This window comes from Bombus flavifrons, chromosome 12 (assembly GCF_040668555.2).
Source record: "Bombus flavifrons isolate JBK064 chromosome 12, iyBomFlav1_principal, whole genome shotgun sequence".
Classification (NCBI taxonomy): Eukaryota; Metazoa; Arthropoda; class Insecta; order Hymenoptera; family Apidae; genus Bombus; species Bombus flavifrons.
This window is the reverse complement of record NC_138453.1, coordinates 10,222,154-10,239,740: the sequence shown is the minus strand read 5'-3', so window position 1 is coordinate 10,239,740 and position 17,587 is coordinate 10,222,154. Positions and strand designations below refer to the sequence as shown.

General features: G+C 36.1%; 3 protein-coding genes across 3 annotated transcripts; all 3 read right to left on the bottom strand.

Annotated features, from left to right (window-relative positions):
- Positions 1-90: 90 nt before the first annotated feature.
- On the bottom strand, positions 91-3,347 carry LOC138185678 (uncharacterized). Its single transcript, XM_069124817.1, has 5 exons — positions 3,216-3,347; positions 1,476-1,612; positions 826-996; positions 420-539; positions 91-337 (listed from the first exon to the last, which is right to left on the bottom strand). The coding sequence occupies exons 2-5, from the start codon at positions 1,593-1,595 to the stop codon at positions 263-265; spliced, it is 486 nt and encodes a 161-aa protein (XP_068980918.1). The 5' UTR covers positions 1,596-1,612; positions 3,216-3,347; the 3' UTR covers positions 91-262.
- A 782-nt stretch (positions 3,348-4,129) lies between these two features.
- LOC138185675 (CKLF-like MARVEL transmembrane domain-containing protein 4) lies at positions 4,130-16,915 on the bottom strand. The gene is made up of 4 exons (XM_069124814.1): positions 16,542-16,915; positions 5,821-5,988; positions 5,626-5,739; positions 4,130-5,153 (listed from the first exon to the last, which is right to left on the bottom strand). Exons 1-4 carry the CDS (start codon positions 16,713-16,715, stop codon positions 5,070-5,072), a joined length of 540 nt encoding a protein of 179 aa, XP_068980915.1. The 5' UTR covers positions 16,716-16,915; the 3' UTR covers positions 4,130-5,069.
- Positions 5,995-10,520, bottom strand: LOC138185662 (dynein axonemal intermediate chain 3). The gene has a single exon (XM_069124779.1). It carries the CDS (start codon positions 9,353-9,355, stop codon positions 6,413-6,415), a length of 2,943 nt encoding a protein of 980 aa, XP_068980880.1. The 5' UTR covers positions 9,356-10,520; the 3' UTR covers positions 5,995-6,412.
- Positions 16,916-17,587: the final 672 nt, after the last annotated feature.

Below are 17,587 nucleotides of genomic sequence, written 5' to 3'. Positions count from 1 at the left end.
ATTGCAGCAATTTTCAAAACGATATTATAACACGTTTCAATAGCTAGGAGAGATATCGCGGTTGTACTGTATAAATATATTTAAAATGTATAAAGTACGATATAAAAAAATATTTTTTATTAAATTTGAAAACAGTGTATAAAAAGGCGTGTCGCGTTATATAATTGAACAATGCCCGACTCGATGGTTTGCGAAATATATGAAACACGATAGCTGAATATATGATTTCAAAACTTGTCCGAATTCTTGTTACAAGGCACTGTTAATGTATTCTGTATGTGCGAAGAGCAACGATCGTACTGAGAAAATATAGCGCTGAATTTACAAGACCACAAATCTAAAAGAAAACATAGCAAACAGTAATATATAGTAAAATTTCAGATGGTTGTAAAAAGAGTGGCTTTATTCTTTTCACTTACTGCCGCTGCCATTGATACTTCGTATCCTCTTCGGCCTTTCTCGTTATTACTCACATGCACTACGTATGTTAAAGACGCAGCTAAATATAATCCAAATGCTATAGAGTGATAAAGAAGTTCCTAAAAAAAGACGCAAGGCATAAGTCTAATTGTTTAGTTTGATCTGATCCATCGATTATTTCGTTTAATTAAACCCGATGCAGACGAACGAAAACTTAGTTACGAAATTGGGAAACTCCTATGGAGTTCTACTATACTTTTAACTCTTAGTGTACAATATTTGATCATTTGTCGGAAACATTCTGTGGCTGTATCGTTAGAGAGTTTCGACTGCTGCGAAATCGCAATCGTACCACATTGTTCGGCTGCACTGGGCTTCACCGTAAATATACAATGTGAAACTTACATAAATAGTCTTCGCAATGATAGTGGACGTTGTAAGGGAAGCTAAGCAACTTAGAAGCAAAATAAAGGTACCGATCAAAAATGTCGTTGTTATTAGGAGGAAGAATAGTTCTGCGGTGTATACGTAGCTGTCATAGTTCGATACTATTGTCACGCACACTATTCCAAGTGCCTAAAATGAAAGAATTTCAGTAAGATAAACACACTTATCTCATTTTTTTAGATGAAAGCGGAACTTTGATAACGATATGGGAACCTAATTAGAGAGAAGAGATTAAAAATGTTGTGGATATTTACTAGGCACGAGTTCTATTGAAAAATGTGAATTTTTGTTTTATTAAAATGTCATTCATTGTCAGAATATATCAAAATTTAGTTTCTATATGTACTATAGCATTTCCGATGAATATGTGCATATTTTTACAGAGTTAATGCTCCTACAGTTTATTTTCATGATTACATTTATCGTCGGGTTGAGTTTTAATTATACGTAAAAATATTGTACAAATATTATATAAAACTATGCATATTGTACAGAAATATCGCGTAGGTATTTATTTTATATGTTAATTAACAACGGAAACTAGTCATGACACGTTCAAATATTTATGTGTACCAGTTTACGTTAAAACATTTCTAATAGATACTTACCACTTCAAACAATTTAAATAGACCGCCAAACGTTTTTAAATAACCGGTATTGATGTTAACTGATGTGGAACCGCTCGTTACCGTTTGAGTTCTAATGGTTACCGAATGCGACATTGTCATCTCCTTCTTTATCGACTCTGAAATTTTAAAGCAGCACATTACAGCTGTGGGCGTTTCGTAGGAAAACAACTTCGGAATACATATTTAAGCGAAAGTCTGTGGGCAAGAAGAAGGCCAAGGCCAGAGATTTTTGGGGCGTAACCTTATATCGTCAACAGACTTTCTTCTTTCACGAAATTCATCCGTCCCAAGAAAATGTATACTCTTGTATATTGATCTCATTTTTAAATATCTTACGTTATGTTTAAATGTTTGCCAAATAATGAATAAAAATAGAACGCGAGAGCGACAGTAATTCATAGTAATGTACGAGAAAGGGATTGTAGATGTATTCACTTTCGTTATCGTTTCTTTCATCCCGGCGCACCCTTAATGTTTGCTACTGATCGATACCGCGTCCAACTGTCGGAATCACATTTCCTTTCGGTATTTTTAAGGATATAGAAGATAAAATCATATAAAAAAACATTATACCTCTCTTATTATATTGAACGCAACCGTTAATTCCTTGTATTTAAAAAAGAGAGAAATACTCATAGACCAAGAATCGTGCGAGTTTATATAAATAAAGAAGAAAGATAAGTAAAATAAACGTCATATAGTTAGAATAATAAATTAAAGCTTTATGCAGAAAAGTACCTAAAATAAATATTTATTAAATAAATATGTCGTATCAAATTTATATACACGAATTAATTTTCATAATTTAATAATAAACCTCGTGGTCCATTCAAAATATACCGATACTGTTTTCGTGAATTCGAATCACATATACACCCGAATTAGCATGGCTACGGGCGAGCATGTGTGAAATTTAGTCATCAGTTATTTTTAAATGAATGTGTGTCAAAGAAAGAATTGTACGATAATGATACCGGATAATTGTTAGGATCTCCTGTCAACTTATTCATAATATATTTATCTTGTTCCTATCTATTTCTGATAGTATATTTTATAATGACACATGATAAGGAAAAATCGAATTCTATAATGTTTTGATCTGATCAAACGTAGTGACATATTTTATAAAATGCTATTGTATGCGCCAAAGATATCGTTTAGTCCTTCGCATAGGAAGACGAAATTATTCAATATGTACCTCATCACGCAGTATCCAATAATACATCGCGAAACAGGTATCTCGTACAAAACATCACACGAATGATTTTACGTTGCAACATATCTCGTCCAAAGTGTATCACAAACGACATTGCGTTGCGAGATATTTCGTCTTCCGATGGGAAGAGGTTAAAAAATTGAAGATAAGAATAACATCTAATATAAAGGCTCGTTCAAATTAATCAAGTGTATGAATAGGAACAATTTGAATTCAAACAGCTTGACAGCACGTAACAAGTGTTGTTTATTTAATCTGAGATATTCTTTGAAATTTCTATCTTTCTTCTCATTATCAAAACACTCGTACGGTAATAAATAATAATAAGTTTCACATAATGATCTTATATAAATACTGTTTTGTATACTTTGTATAATAGCTGTGTAAAGTACTTTTTTCCAGGAATTATATTATTGAAATGTATATCGTTAAAATTGTACTACACTGATTCACGACTCACAATCGGCAATAATAGGCGGAATGTATACAAATCTCACACTGACCTTAATAAGGTAGGTGGTCGCGCCTTGATCGCCTGCGAATGACTGAGGTGCGGACTTACGTTTCCAACCATAGCACGAGTGACGTCATGGATGATATCATACTTGGATCCGTCTTCCTAACTAGAGAATGAACGTGTAGTATACACGTATACCAACATTAAATTGAAAAAAAGTAACGAAGTTTGTGTACATAATAAGATGCGTAGTCAAAGTTATGTGTAATACCACATAGCAAAATATCAATATGGCGATGAAATACAAACTTCAAGTTTAAGCATTAAAACTTAGTTTTGATAACTTTGTTATGGTTTCGTATTCTTGCAATCTTTTAGGAGTTTCCGGTGAATAAAATTTCAAGGTTCTCGATGAAATTTTCAATTAATTTTCTGACTTTATAGTCGGACATAATTCCACGAGCCCAATATTCACGCACCGTGTTCTGATTTACGTTTATTTATAGCGCGTTGTGAGTTAAGTATTAGCAGCCAAAGCAAAATATTTTTCATTGCTATTTAGCTTGAATAATAACCAAAATCAATAATGTGATATAAAATAAAACAAAAAGTAAAGCAACGAGTGTAAAAACAGCATATGACAGCATTTAATCGTCGAGTCAGACTCGATAACAATCCTTTAATTTCCACTCTGATAATTGGTTGACGTTAGTTGATTTTGAATCATTCATTAAATAGAGGAAGACAGTCGGCGATCTTTCTGCAAGGCTTCTATATAATTTCTTAACTGCCTTTTGATAAATCATTCCACTGATGCTTATCTTTCCATTGATGTTATTCTTGTAGATTGAAAACGAAAAGTTATACATATTCCAAAATTTCTTTATTTTCCTCATCTGATTCACTGAAATAAGAGGAAGCATTATCCGAACGCTGTACAAGTGGAATTCAAAGACAATGTCAAAAACGAACATATATTTCAATGGTAATGTGTACAGAAAAAGTACAATGTATCCAGGAACACACTCATTCACGTAGTAGCGAACAGCTCTTACATCAATGAAAGTGAATTACATAAGTGTCCTTTATGTGATTGTCAGAAAATAAAAAAAAAACAAAAGGAAGAAAAAACGATGTATAGCGTTCAATTTGTGCAAATATATTAACTATATAAAACAGATATTTATATATATATATATAAACGTATATAACTAATGCGTGTATACATATAAATAAAATGTCGCGGTAGTGCGAGAAAGGTACAGTTAGAAAATTAAATTGGACGGGAAGTGCCGCGTAAGGTACATCGATGAACAAACTATATAATCCATTGCATATCATCAAAAAGAAAAAAAAGAGATCGACATCCAATATGGATTTTATCGATTCTGAAACACAATTTGCTTTTAAAAGGTAACCTTTACATTTTATTTTAACCGTAACATTTTCCTTATTATTGTATATTATGTTTGTACAGTGAAAAATTGAACCGCGTAACGAAGAGGATACACGAATCTCGTCAAAACAAAAACTTTAAGAATCGTTGATATCTCTTCGGCGCATTAACCCGTCCTGAACCAGCAGTAAACTGTATTCATCTTTGTTTTATAATTGTTCGAGTAGCGAGCATGATCCCAGAAAACCATAGTCGCAAACCTATCGATCGAATAGCATGATCGTCCGGTTTGATCAATCTTTAAGGCACGTATATTATAGAGTCTCTCGTTAAGCTACAACACATGATCAGGTGGGGGCCTCGTTGGACTAGCTTCGACTCATTCGTCTGTCCACGATCCTACTCTTGTTCGTAGAACGTACGATCGCGAAAACCCGAGTGTAGTAGCTGTGTCGTAGGTGCTCTTCAGGTACCTAGCGTCTCTTCGAGTACCTTTGCTTCTCTTCACTGTGTGTTACTGCTTCTGAACTCGACGTAGAGGAAATAGGACCCGGCAGCGTACGCCAATGTATTAAAGATTCCAAAGACCTATGCAAATAGTAGAAGAATTTTAATCGTTATTCTCATTAGTAGGTGAAAACCGGGGCGTTTTACGACTTCGATTGGATCGTTAAACACGTACAGTTGCTCACAAAAGTATCTGGACACCTACCACAGAATCTTTTTATCCACATATCGTGCGTGTTATATAAAGCATTTTGAATTTTTATTCATAAGAGATTTCTATAAATGTTTGAAAATTTTCTTGAGCAACTGTATCTTGTTTTTTCATTTAACGCATAGTTGAGTAGAATGGAATAAATAGATTGCGGATTTTTATGCATTTATGGGAAATTTAGAAATGCAACTACGCTATAGTAAAATTCATGTTACTACAATTTGACCAGTGACGAGAATACTTATGAGCGGTAGTATAGATTCCACCTGTCTAATTATATTCATAGACACATAAATTTGCATAAATATCTGCAATCTAGTGACGAGACACGTTTATTCTTACCCCTGCGGCAATATTCCTTGAGACCGCTGGACCTATTAACGAGGTCCAGACAGATAACTGAACCACGAAGGCAATCAGATAAAGGAAGGTGAATATTCCTGTGTTCAACAGTTCCTGCAATTGAACAGACGCTTTGTAAGTACGAGGTGAAGTTGCGTTTACAAAATGAAAATTGCTGTTCGGCTCTTTACTCACCGTTGCAATCCAATTGATAGGTAGCTTAAGCGCTTCTCGAATCGACAGCAGATAGGTGAAACTCCATAAAAGAGTAGCGATGAAAGCTGTTACGGCGACGAATAGAAACCAATGGGACCCGCTTACCAATGCCGGTGAGGCACATGACATACATATTATACCAAAACCCTGCAACCAATAGAAACACGCATTCCTTTAATTTAATGATTTTCAATATCGAATCGATATTTCAATCCTCATTGTGTACATATGGGATTTTCATGTCTAAACTAATTCGAACACTACACTGCACTTATTACGTTCTAATCGTGTGTATTATTTGCTATGGAGGATCCCATTTAGCTGGTTCATATTAACTGTATAATTGTCTATTTGCATAAATTATTTGTCAAACATGTTAGTTAGGGCATGTAATATTAAATTTGGAATGTTCGAGGACATTATACGAATTTTTTCGAATTTTCTTAATGACCCACACGAAACTCCCACGTTTACACTTTAGAAGTACCGTAGATAAGTTTATCTATTAAAGATCAATTTGCCACTGCTTTTACTTGTTATAGCATATGAATGGAAGAAAAACACGAACAGCTTAAGAAGCCAAATTGTTTTCTAACGCTTCGTTAGCTTTACGTCGTATTTCAGTAAATTTCTGAACGTAATAATTAAGCGATTTTCCCAGTTCTACCGGAATAAATTCCTCGAATTCCGGGGCTTCTGCCTTCGTTTCGAGAAGTTCAGGAAATTCTGCAGATAACGTATTGAACAAATGAACATCCCTATGAACGATCTTATCTTGAACTTTCCCCAATTTCGCGTCTCTTTCAGCTTGCAAAGCGACGAAAGGAATCCTCTTTGCTTCGAGTTCCGAGGGAACCAAATTCCTTTTACTCAAAAGAACTTCTTTCATTCTGTCGAACTCCTTCGATTTCCACGCGACGTCTTTTGGAATCGGAACGTTTCGCGCCCTTTTCTCCGCCTGCAACCTCAACCTTGTCTCTTGTTCTCTCCTAAGTCTTTCTCTCGCCTCTGTCGCCTCTCGTTTAACTTGTTCCTCGTGCCTTGCTAATTTTTTCGCGACTATAGCGGGATCGTTATTGACAAAATCGTTCTGCCAACTGGTGAAAAGCTTTTTCCTTCGTGTCTCTTTCCAAGTATATTCTTCGAACCAATCCATTCTTTCTATCGTGCTTTCGTTACGAGGAACCTCCGCTTCTGTGAACACACGAAACAATCCACCACCATCGCCTACGCCTATCTTCTTGAAACCATCGTTATATAATACAGGAGATTCTAACAAGGTTAGATAAGTAATTGGTTCCAATGAAACGATCTGGGTAAATATCGGCTGGGTCGATTCGTTCTTTATATCCCACATCTCAAGGTTACCGTCTTGGCTGCCGACCAAAAATACCCCAGGTTCGTTAGCCCAACAACAACTCGTATAACGAGAGGAAGTTGTTCTCCAAAATAAAGGAGAATCGATATGATCGTCGTTCCAAATGGCAAACACTCGTCCACCGACTGTCAGGAGCACATTCTGAAGATGTGCCGACCGCGTGATCTCTACAACAGGGCCATTGTGTGCGTAAGAACAGTTTAACATATGGCATTCGATAATGTCTGTTGAATTTTCTTCGAATATTTGCTTTTCCCATGCGCACGTTATCAACCCTTCTACGCAACCTACCCATAGATATTTCGTTATACAATCCTTCTCTCTTACGTCATTTTTATTCGCATCCGGTGAATTTTCACCGTGTTCAGCGACGATAGGTGGAAAGCAGAAACATAAAGAAGTAAACTGTGACTTTTCATCGACAGTTTGAATTTTTATACGAAAACTCGGCCGAAGAGGTTCGTCAGAATCTTCATCATTGCGAACAGAGTGTCTCGAAAGAAGAGAAATATTCCAAACTGCTATCGTACCGTCCTCGGAAGCGGTTAGTAGTTGCACGTCAGAAGAAACGAATGACTTTGTCAAGCTTCCATCTGGCTCTGTATTATGTTTGGCAGGTATCCATCGAATGTTTCGAACAGGTAGCTGATGAGAACGTTGTTGGTCCGAAACAACGATAGGACGAAACACTGGTAAACTGTTTCGTGTCGACGTTCCAAGTTTTATATTTCCGTCGTCGAGATTATTTAGAAACTCTTTGATGTTCCAGATAACTATCTGACCAGTGGAACGACCTCCTATTAAAAGATTATCGTCGTAAGGGCAAAACGAAATGGTGTAAATTTCTCTGTGGTCCTGAAGCGCAAGCTGTGGACGAATTGGATCGTTTAATTTCCAAAGGAGCACTCTGGTTTGAAATTCGGTTTTGTTTCTATATTCGTTCTTTCGAGTTTGTCTAGAAAATTTCGATTTGCTGATGTACGAAATCGCTAAGTATTCTGTCAATTTTGGATGCAACGAAACGTCAGAAACGGTTCTATTGGCTGTAAAATTGAAATCAGTGAACGACACCTGTTCACGAAACGCAGGCGTATTGAAGACTGTTGAGATATCTTCTTCTTGGTTAGATAAATTTTCAATATCATCCACGTGCAAATTAACAGCTGCGTTATATTTAATTGCATCGATCATTTGTTGCGAACGAGCTTCTAAAAATAGTTCTAAAGCTGTTTTTTCCCTGGGTTTCTCGATTTCCTTGCGTTGAATAGCGTCCTCTCTGTGTGGCCGATCGTCGTCATCTTTTTCCGATCCTCCTTTTAACTGTCTCTCTTCTTCGTCACTTGCAACCATAAACTCGCTGAAAATGTCTTCGCACGCGTATTGAGTCCATGCATTTTTAGGATACTCGGGGCACGTTTGAACGAATGTTTCACGAGGTTGCATATACGTCTGAACAGCCCTGCAAATGCATTTTCTATCGACGTTTTCGAATTTCTCGTCTTCGTTGATCAGCTGGACATAACTGTCTCTAAAATCATTCGCGCTTCTGTCGCATAACGTTCGACAAGAATTCAGAAATCTTCCAGGTAATACGATTTCTATCTCAAAATATTCTCTCGTGTTCCTGACGAATGTTTCCTCTACTTCCAAGTCACTACCTAAAGAGTTCCACGGTTTAACAGTCTTTATTACATTGCCGATAACTTTCTTCCAAATAATGCGAGTAATATTTTTATTTCGCTGTCGTACGAGGTCCCTCGCTTCTTCGGTGAGACAAATCACAAATTCGTCGGACTTTAACTTGGTAGACGAATAGCCTACGAGGAACGTATCAGCCTCGTAAATTTCGATATCTTCTCGAAAAACCGCCAGCGAGGAATCAGGTGATTTAGCGAACTTTGCGACAACGTCTCGGTGCACATACGCCCACGGATATTCCAGGAACACGTGTTCGCCGACCAAACAACCCAGTTCTCGTTGCGTCTTGGGATCGAGCTTCACGCGTTCTACATTCTCGATATTTTCGTCGACTAGCGTCCACCCGTGCGGATACTTAACCGCTTTCCTTCGCATCTCGTCTTTCTTTACGACTGTCCGGTACGATACTCGGTTAGAGTCATTAGAGATACCGAGCATTGATCAAACTTTCTTATATCCTAGAAACCAACCGACTTCGATCATCCTACGTTAGATTTCTTTCTAGCTGTTATTTGTAGCAAATGAAAATCGTTCACCTAAAGAAAGTTATATTTAAAGCTGTACGGCCTTGATTCGAGCTACACTCGACGTCGTATTTTATTCCATTTGATACCCTCTTCATGCAACTAGTCATATTCCTTCCCTTGTACTCGTCGTAACTATGAACAATCTACGAATTTAACCTACTAGATATAAATCAGTCACGACAAAACGTTTGGTGTTGCGAAGAAGTAAAAATAGCGCGCGAACCTTGTTGGCATGAAATTTAGATATGAATGTTTATAATATACAAGAGGCTGGAATGTATGAAAGGGTGAACGGGCGCGAAAGTGCGAAGGATTGGAACGCTGATTGGAACTGTATACCGAAGGAAGAATTTCACTTTCACTCGTTTGAAAACGTCGTCGACCGCGATAAACGTTCGACTGAGAATTCCTAACATCGATATCTTATGCAACGACTATACAAGTTATTAAAATATTAGCGACATAATCGTTCGAGTTGCTTAGAAATAACTTGTGTTTTCTTTTATCTAATTTCTATTCTTTAGTACCGGTATGATGTTTTTGAAACGAAATAACGACGATTCCTAAAATAACTTTAAAAGAGGGTAACTAGCTGTTAGGAAATATAGGTCAGGCATCTGCATTATTCATTGGGGGAACGATCTACAAGCATTAATGCGCCACTTTTAATATACATACATAACATTAACGATCGTAATAAAGATGATAGCGAACCGCTCTAGCCCCATTCACTTAAACTATGTAGTAGATATGCAATTGATGAGCAGGGAACTGAAACATGACATCATCGCATTGACGGCGCACACATTTGCCGCTGCATTTCGATAACGATAGTTTTCGCTTTTGCGACGTATCGGCAAACATAAGGACTTGTAACGGTTTCGTATGACACTTTTCCATATTTCGTTGAAGCTTCAGGCGTCTCTTAACAGTGGACAAGCTTAATTGGACGAAAAACGTGCAACAAGATTGACTTGAATGAAACATACAGAGGAGGCGGGCGGATGTGTAACGAAGAAAATTTTCGTGGAAGCGAATGCTCTTCTAAACTTAGCAACAAGTGTTCTACTAAATTCCAACTTGTAACGGTTTCGTATGAGACTTTTTCCATATTTCGTTGAAGCTTCAGGCGTCTCTTAACAGTGGACAAGCTTAATTGGACGAAAAACGTGCAACAAGATTGACTTGAATGAAACATACAGAGGAGGCGGGCGGATGTGTAACGAAGAAAATTTTCGTGGAAGCGAATGCTCTTCTAAACTTAGCAACAAGTGTTCCACTAAAGTCCAAGTTTTCATCGTCGAGTCAATGGTGATGAATGAGGACGCGAATTACTGAAATATTACATGAATTGGGTTATTGGTTACTATCGCCAAGTGTCAGACGAGTTTATCAAATAAGTGGAAAAAGTGTTTACGGCGGGAATAGCACAATAAACTCAATATTAACGTGATAAAAGATATTTGTAAATAAAAGACATGTACGCGCGTGTGTGTACAAATTTCAGCAGCAATTCAGGAGGCATTCATTTGCAGACGTATGTGTAACATGATTGCCATTCGTGCATGTAGGAAACCGCTTACTTAAAGTCCAGATAATTAATCGAAATGCGAAGTCAGTACTTAGAAATAGCAGATAAGATATAACTCGAGGAGAAACCTTACGACACACATGCGCTATTCGTGTACGATTACTAAGTGGCTACTAACTACAGTTTAGACTAAGAGTTTACAAAGTTTTTTCATCGCGTCACGATCAATTAATCGAAATTAAGAAGAAATCCTGAGGAAAGCATCATCATGTGAAACAGAGTTATGTAAAATAGAGTGTTTTCTAGTTCAGAATCTAAATTATGACGATAAATCACATGTTAGATTAGTTCAAAAGGACAGTGATTGGTATTGATAAATTCTCTTGGATAACAGTAACAAATTTAGCAATAAGGTAAAGGAAATTTTAAAAATAAATTTTATTCATTCTTACAAGTCATCCGATTCGAGTCATCGCTAGAAAACAACGCGTAATTTATCAGTTTATTAATAGATATTACTCGTTAAAGTTGGGATATTATTGTGTAAGGGAACAACGATGTTAAAACAACAGTCATATCATTTATCGGCTTGTTTCACGCGTCATTTCTAAAACTATAACGCTAAACTTTAGTATAATTCTGTCAGGGAAATGACGTATACTCCTTAAAACAGTGATGACTCTAACAAGTTCTCCGTTTTATCTTAAGGTTCCAGAAATAATACTTTTACAATCGGAGACGAACGACTTGGACTCGTAACTTCCGAGCAACGAATAATTATGCTTTTCATTCTTGGCAATAAATGGCACCGGAAACTGTGACTTATACGAAAAAGAAACGTCGATCGATTCGCATAGATTGATACGTCTCGTGTTCGTTCCACACGTTTAAATTGGCAAATACTTTCAAAATTATCAGGATTTACGCTAGTTCGCGGGCTGTTGTAATTTTTTTTCTATTTAAAAGGCTACTGTTCGTTATACAGGCCTCTTTTTATCTATAAATCAATTTGTGCAACATTACGATTTATTAAACGATTACGTAATTTCAATGAGCCAACGTACGTTATCGCGCTTGTTCGATCATAATGAAATGCACACCGGTTATAGAGAAATAACTGCGTAATTAGTAATATAAACCGCGTTAAATAACGTTACGGATTTAACTCTGACACGAATGTGATATAGAAGAACTTGAATTGTATTTTGCGTGTCGACAAATATTCCTTGTAACGCGTTAACTATTTCTTACGTCGTATTTCTTGTATTTCCTTTCCCATGTTGTATACGTAAATATTTTATACTCCCATGTAAATCATATCTTTCTTCATCACAGTTTGCGTCATTCTACGAAGAAGAGACAAAAACTACAGATGAATAATAATGCTACTTATTGCTCTTCAAATATGTAAATCGTTTACTCAACCATTCAGCCACGTGGTGTAATGTACGAGTTATATACCTAAGAGATTAGGTCGTGCAACAGGATTGCAAGTACACATAGATATCGTCCAAAATCGCAAAACCAATAAGAAGAAGAAATATAAATCGGCGCCCATATTCAATATACCTAAACCCCAACCTAACCCCAATCTTTATAGATATAAAGATTCACCGTGTGATCTAATCAATTTGCTTATACTTTCACAAACGTGGAAAAAAGATTTATATGACTTCAATTTGCCACTTGAGTCTCTTTCTCCGTGTTACGAGGCGCAGCTTGTCCTTGCGTATAAGGTAGGTATTTGCGTGTGTTTACTGAGTTTACTGCATAACTTGTTGCGCCAGGCGATATGCTTCGTGAACAGCTTATACACCATAGACACTCGTGAACCTAGAACTCTGTAATCGTGGTCGTGATCGATATTGCACAATTCCTTGTGTTTTGTTCGTCTGTGAACTAGCTAAAATTCATGTGCTTCGAGTGTTTCTTCCTGTCGAGTATTTTTCAAGTACCTAGTCATACGAGTATTATTGATTTCTCGAAATTTCTCAATAATATCTTACACGATGTAAGGCATGCAGTACGATGTTATTATCAGGACCACGATTAGCAGAACGATCGATCATTGATAGAATGTTTAAAGATAATATTTTACGAGAAATATTTAAAGATAAGAATAAAAATTCAAAGAAATTGTGACGTTTTTATCTCGAAATCCTTATTGGATCTTTTCAAAATTAAAAATAATACCGAAATTATACATATGCGGACAAAATGCGACTGATAATATTTATGGAATATTATAAATATTAGAAATATTTAAAATAAATGACCACGTGGAAAAAGAATTATTCAATTACCTGGAAAATTCAATTATTCAAACAACGTGTGTCGTAATCAGTTCGAACAATCAAGATTCTACTGTAGTTCGTTCGACAAGCAGAATAACAAACGTCCATCTTGGCGAGGTTAGCAACAGTATCGATGACAGTTTGTTCCACATGCATGTGTTTTCCGTTCGGCTACTGTGTAACTTTTTCCGCGCGTTTTCTTCTCACGCTCTATCAATGAAAATTACTGAACGACTAAGTACGTATCAGCCTGACCGAAATTCACCATTCAAATGAAGCGATTTCTTCCCATTGTGTTCATTGTTACAAAGATTATGCGATATTGGTTACACGAAACGATTGGGGTTATGTTTACTTAAAAGTCTTCTTAAATTTTGCCTTTACGACTCGACGTAGAACAAAAAGTTGAAACATGTAACTAAGATATAAGCTTGTTGATAATGAATTTATTAATGGGTAAGAAACTAGAGACGTAAGAAACGTGTAAGAACTATGGACTTGAACAGCTTGGGAAAGTTGTAGGATCTATGTCATCGGCGACCCTGAAATATGCTGGATTCATTCTATTCGTGAGTATTATTGTACATGCGGCATAATACATATACGAGAATAAATATGACGTACGTGAATGACACGGTAAATGACATTCGTATTGTGTTAGTTGTACTATCTATTTCTTATTAATGCATTCCACATTAAGGAGTCTCGCTGCTAATGATCAGAGTCGAAGGCTGGAACAACCGGCTTGCATAACAAATGACCTCACAAATACTAGACAGGATTAATAGAAACGATGTTTTTGGCATCGTTCATCGTGGTTTAGGCATTCATTCATCAATGATAGTAATTGCTCGTTAGTAATAATTTAATCTCTTGGAGCTGAAAAACACGAAAAGTTTCAATGAAATTTGATTCAAGTCGCACACGTGGATCTTATGAACGATAAAGTAGTTAGTAGAAGAACGAAAAATTGTCGAGAAAAAGTCAAGGACAGCATGAATTTTTAATGAATTGTTCCGATACCGTTGGTACGGCCTCGACGTATGGCAGTAGGATGGAACTGTGAGTATGTGGGACGCCACGTATGGTCCCGGTCATCGGGATGAACATGTATGGTCATCGAACGTGTGTCTAGTTAGTAGGGACGTGTGTCGAGCGCATCGAAACTATGCCACCGACCGGGAATCGTTCCAAGACTTTGGTCAATCACGTGCGATCATCTTTAATAAAAACCGGTTCTCTTTCCCCTTCACATCATTGATATTTGTAGATTTGTTGCTTCTTCTAGATGTTGCTTGATATTTCTAGATTTGTTCTTCTTTAAGAAGACATATTCGATATTTAATGTGTTTATTTAAAACTTGAAATTGCCTATTTGAAAGTTAAGATAAAATCATATGTATACTTTTATTTAGAGGATTTAGACACATAAAAGTTCATTGAATGCACCAAAGATGCGAAGATATATAAAATACTCGAAGTACTTATAGTGCTTATTACGAATGATGATCAAAATTTTCTGCTTAAGTACCATTTCCTTAGTAGTTACATCGTTTCTATAATTCCTAAAAGTATGAATTTGTATAAATATCCACAGGCTAATAATTATGTAAAATTTATAACACTTTGCATACCACGTAAATAAATATGCAACCGATAATACACCGTCTGTATCGATAAATGCGATTCGAGGACAGCAAAAGTCTCGTGAAATACATAGCTTGGTCATATTTGATTTCTATCTGCTAGTAATTTAATAGCACTGCTGCAAAATCACCGTCAGGATTTGCCATATGTATACTTTTTTTGCTTATGTCTCGCTACATAAATTAGCTCATTTATTTCGATAGATAGAAAACAATGCGCATCTATATACGAGCAAATATAAACCGGAAAACGTCAGCGGGCGTGTCTCTGATTGCACGTGCGTGAACCAAAGAGAAACGATGCTTGCCGATGCTGATCACTTAACGGTACAGCCGATTTCGAAGAGGAATCCATTACGCAGCCGGGAAATCAAAAACAATCAGCTCGTTTTTATTAATATTTCTATTTTAATGACATTTTACAATTTAGAAAAAGGAATATTTTAATACTCAATAGCTAATAGCGGAAAGGATCTGTTAAATCCAATGATATAGTTGAGGAAATATTGTAGAAGACAAAGGTATATGTAACTTAAGGCAAACAATATTTTAATATCCTTTAATATATTAATCTTCTTAACAAGAGAAATATTTGTGGCGACAAAGGAGGAAAAATGTTTGTGCCAAAATTAAATAAAAAGATAATTGTGATAACATGGATATGATAGCAATCTAAGTAATGTATTTTAAAACTGTTCCCCTGCAAAAAATGGAAATTGTGTCTTACCGTGTTCTTTCTCTAATCTTCGTATGGAAACGGAGTTTATATTTAACGCCGTGATTTTATAAGAAATTATTATTACTGTTTCAAGATAGTGGATGATAGTTCGTTAATCGTTCCGTGAGCAGATTACCGTTATGCAGTTATGCCGTTGCAGGTTCAACGTTACGGTGTAAACGAAATTCGAAACTACGCATGTTTCCTTACTTTTTAAATGATAGTAAATCTCTTTACTGCATGCTCGGAAAAGTAAGTCGTATTTAGTAGACACGAAACTGAGCAAAGCTGTAAAAGATGCGTGTTTAAAATAACAATACCGTGCAAAACGATAATAGGATCGTAGTAGCAAAAACGATGATGAATGTTAGCCAAACTCCAATGGGATTAACAACATCGCAAAAATAAAACTCCGTCTAAACGACATAGTAGCTGTTCTTACTTTGCAACACACATTGAAAAACACAATGTGTACTTATAGCTTGTGTGTGTACGATATGTACCTATATCTTTGAAACGTGAAACAAACATGCGTCTGAGATTTACTAGTACGTGTTATTCTATTTTTATCAACATAAATGTATTGTGTAGAATCAGTTGCACAATACTACATACTTAATCTATGACATTGTTTGAAAAATACACGAATGCAAGGAAATCGAAATACTCGTTGCGATAAATTTTACAACACATTAATTTTTCCGATATTGTTTGTTTTTATCATATGCGAAGATATCAAAAATATCATTAATTGTTATTATTGAAAAAATTTTAGATTGCAATCAGCGCTACCTTGTTTTATTAATGATTAATAACCACGTTTATTTCTGGCTGTTTGATTAATTAAATCTTGCATTTTAATCAGAAGAAGATTAATTACCGAAGTATGATCGATAGGTTTTACTTACCACTTGTGCGAGTTTAATGATACCAGGTATCGTTCTGAAGTAGGACACGTTCAACGTAATGCCTAACAGAGGGTTAGGTTGAACCGGTTCCGTCTTTACGGTAGGCACCTGTCGAGGATTGTTGCTGGCGTTATTGCTGGAACCGTCCATTGTCACAACGGTCTCCGACATCATATTATGTTTTCTTCGCGCCAAATATACCACGACGTAATTCGACGTATATTCGTTAGTGAAAGGGGTACCGATGTGAATATGAACACTAATAGAAAATAAAGATAACCGGTACCGCGACTGCCAAGTTCGAAACACCTGTTGGTTCACCACGGCCCGCACAGAGGCCTCACCATTGAATACTACCTACGTATTAGCCAACAACCCGCTGTTCCCCTACCGTATTCTATTTTCCCCCACCTTTATACAATTCCTTCTTTAACTTGTCAACGAAGTTGAAGCCAATCGCCGCGTCTTACGAGTTTACCGGCTCTTTCACTTCTTCCTTATCTATGCCAACCGATAAATACATTTCATTCAATTTTGTACCTCCTTTTTAAAAATTCCATAAATTTTTATATTCTTCCCGTGTAAACTCTATCATATTCGCTTTAGATCTCGGTTTATAATTCAATACAGAATTGCATCATGAATATTTGATAATCATGTAAAATATCTCTTCGTATCCCTACTTTAGAAAATTATACGATTATTAAAGTGTAGAATATCTTGTAACTTAAGAACTTTTAGAACAAAGTAGCTGTTAATTAAAATTTATGTGCGGGAATATCAATACTCTAGTAAATGTATGTTTGTCGAAGAATAAAAAATGGTGTATAACTTATTTGATTTAACCTTATTAATGAAATCATTGATATGATGGATGTATTTTTAAATAGATGCGCCTTGGCGCGGTTACAAGAGAATTTGGAAGATCATTGGTCACTAAAATAGAGATTGTACATGTGATGGAACGTAGAGGCAATGGTAAGCCAATAGCTTCTGATTGCACGTTATATGCAACAGCGTAAACCAATCAATAAATTGCTCTAACG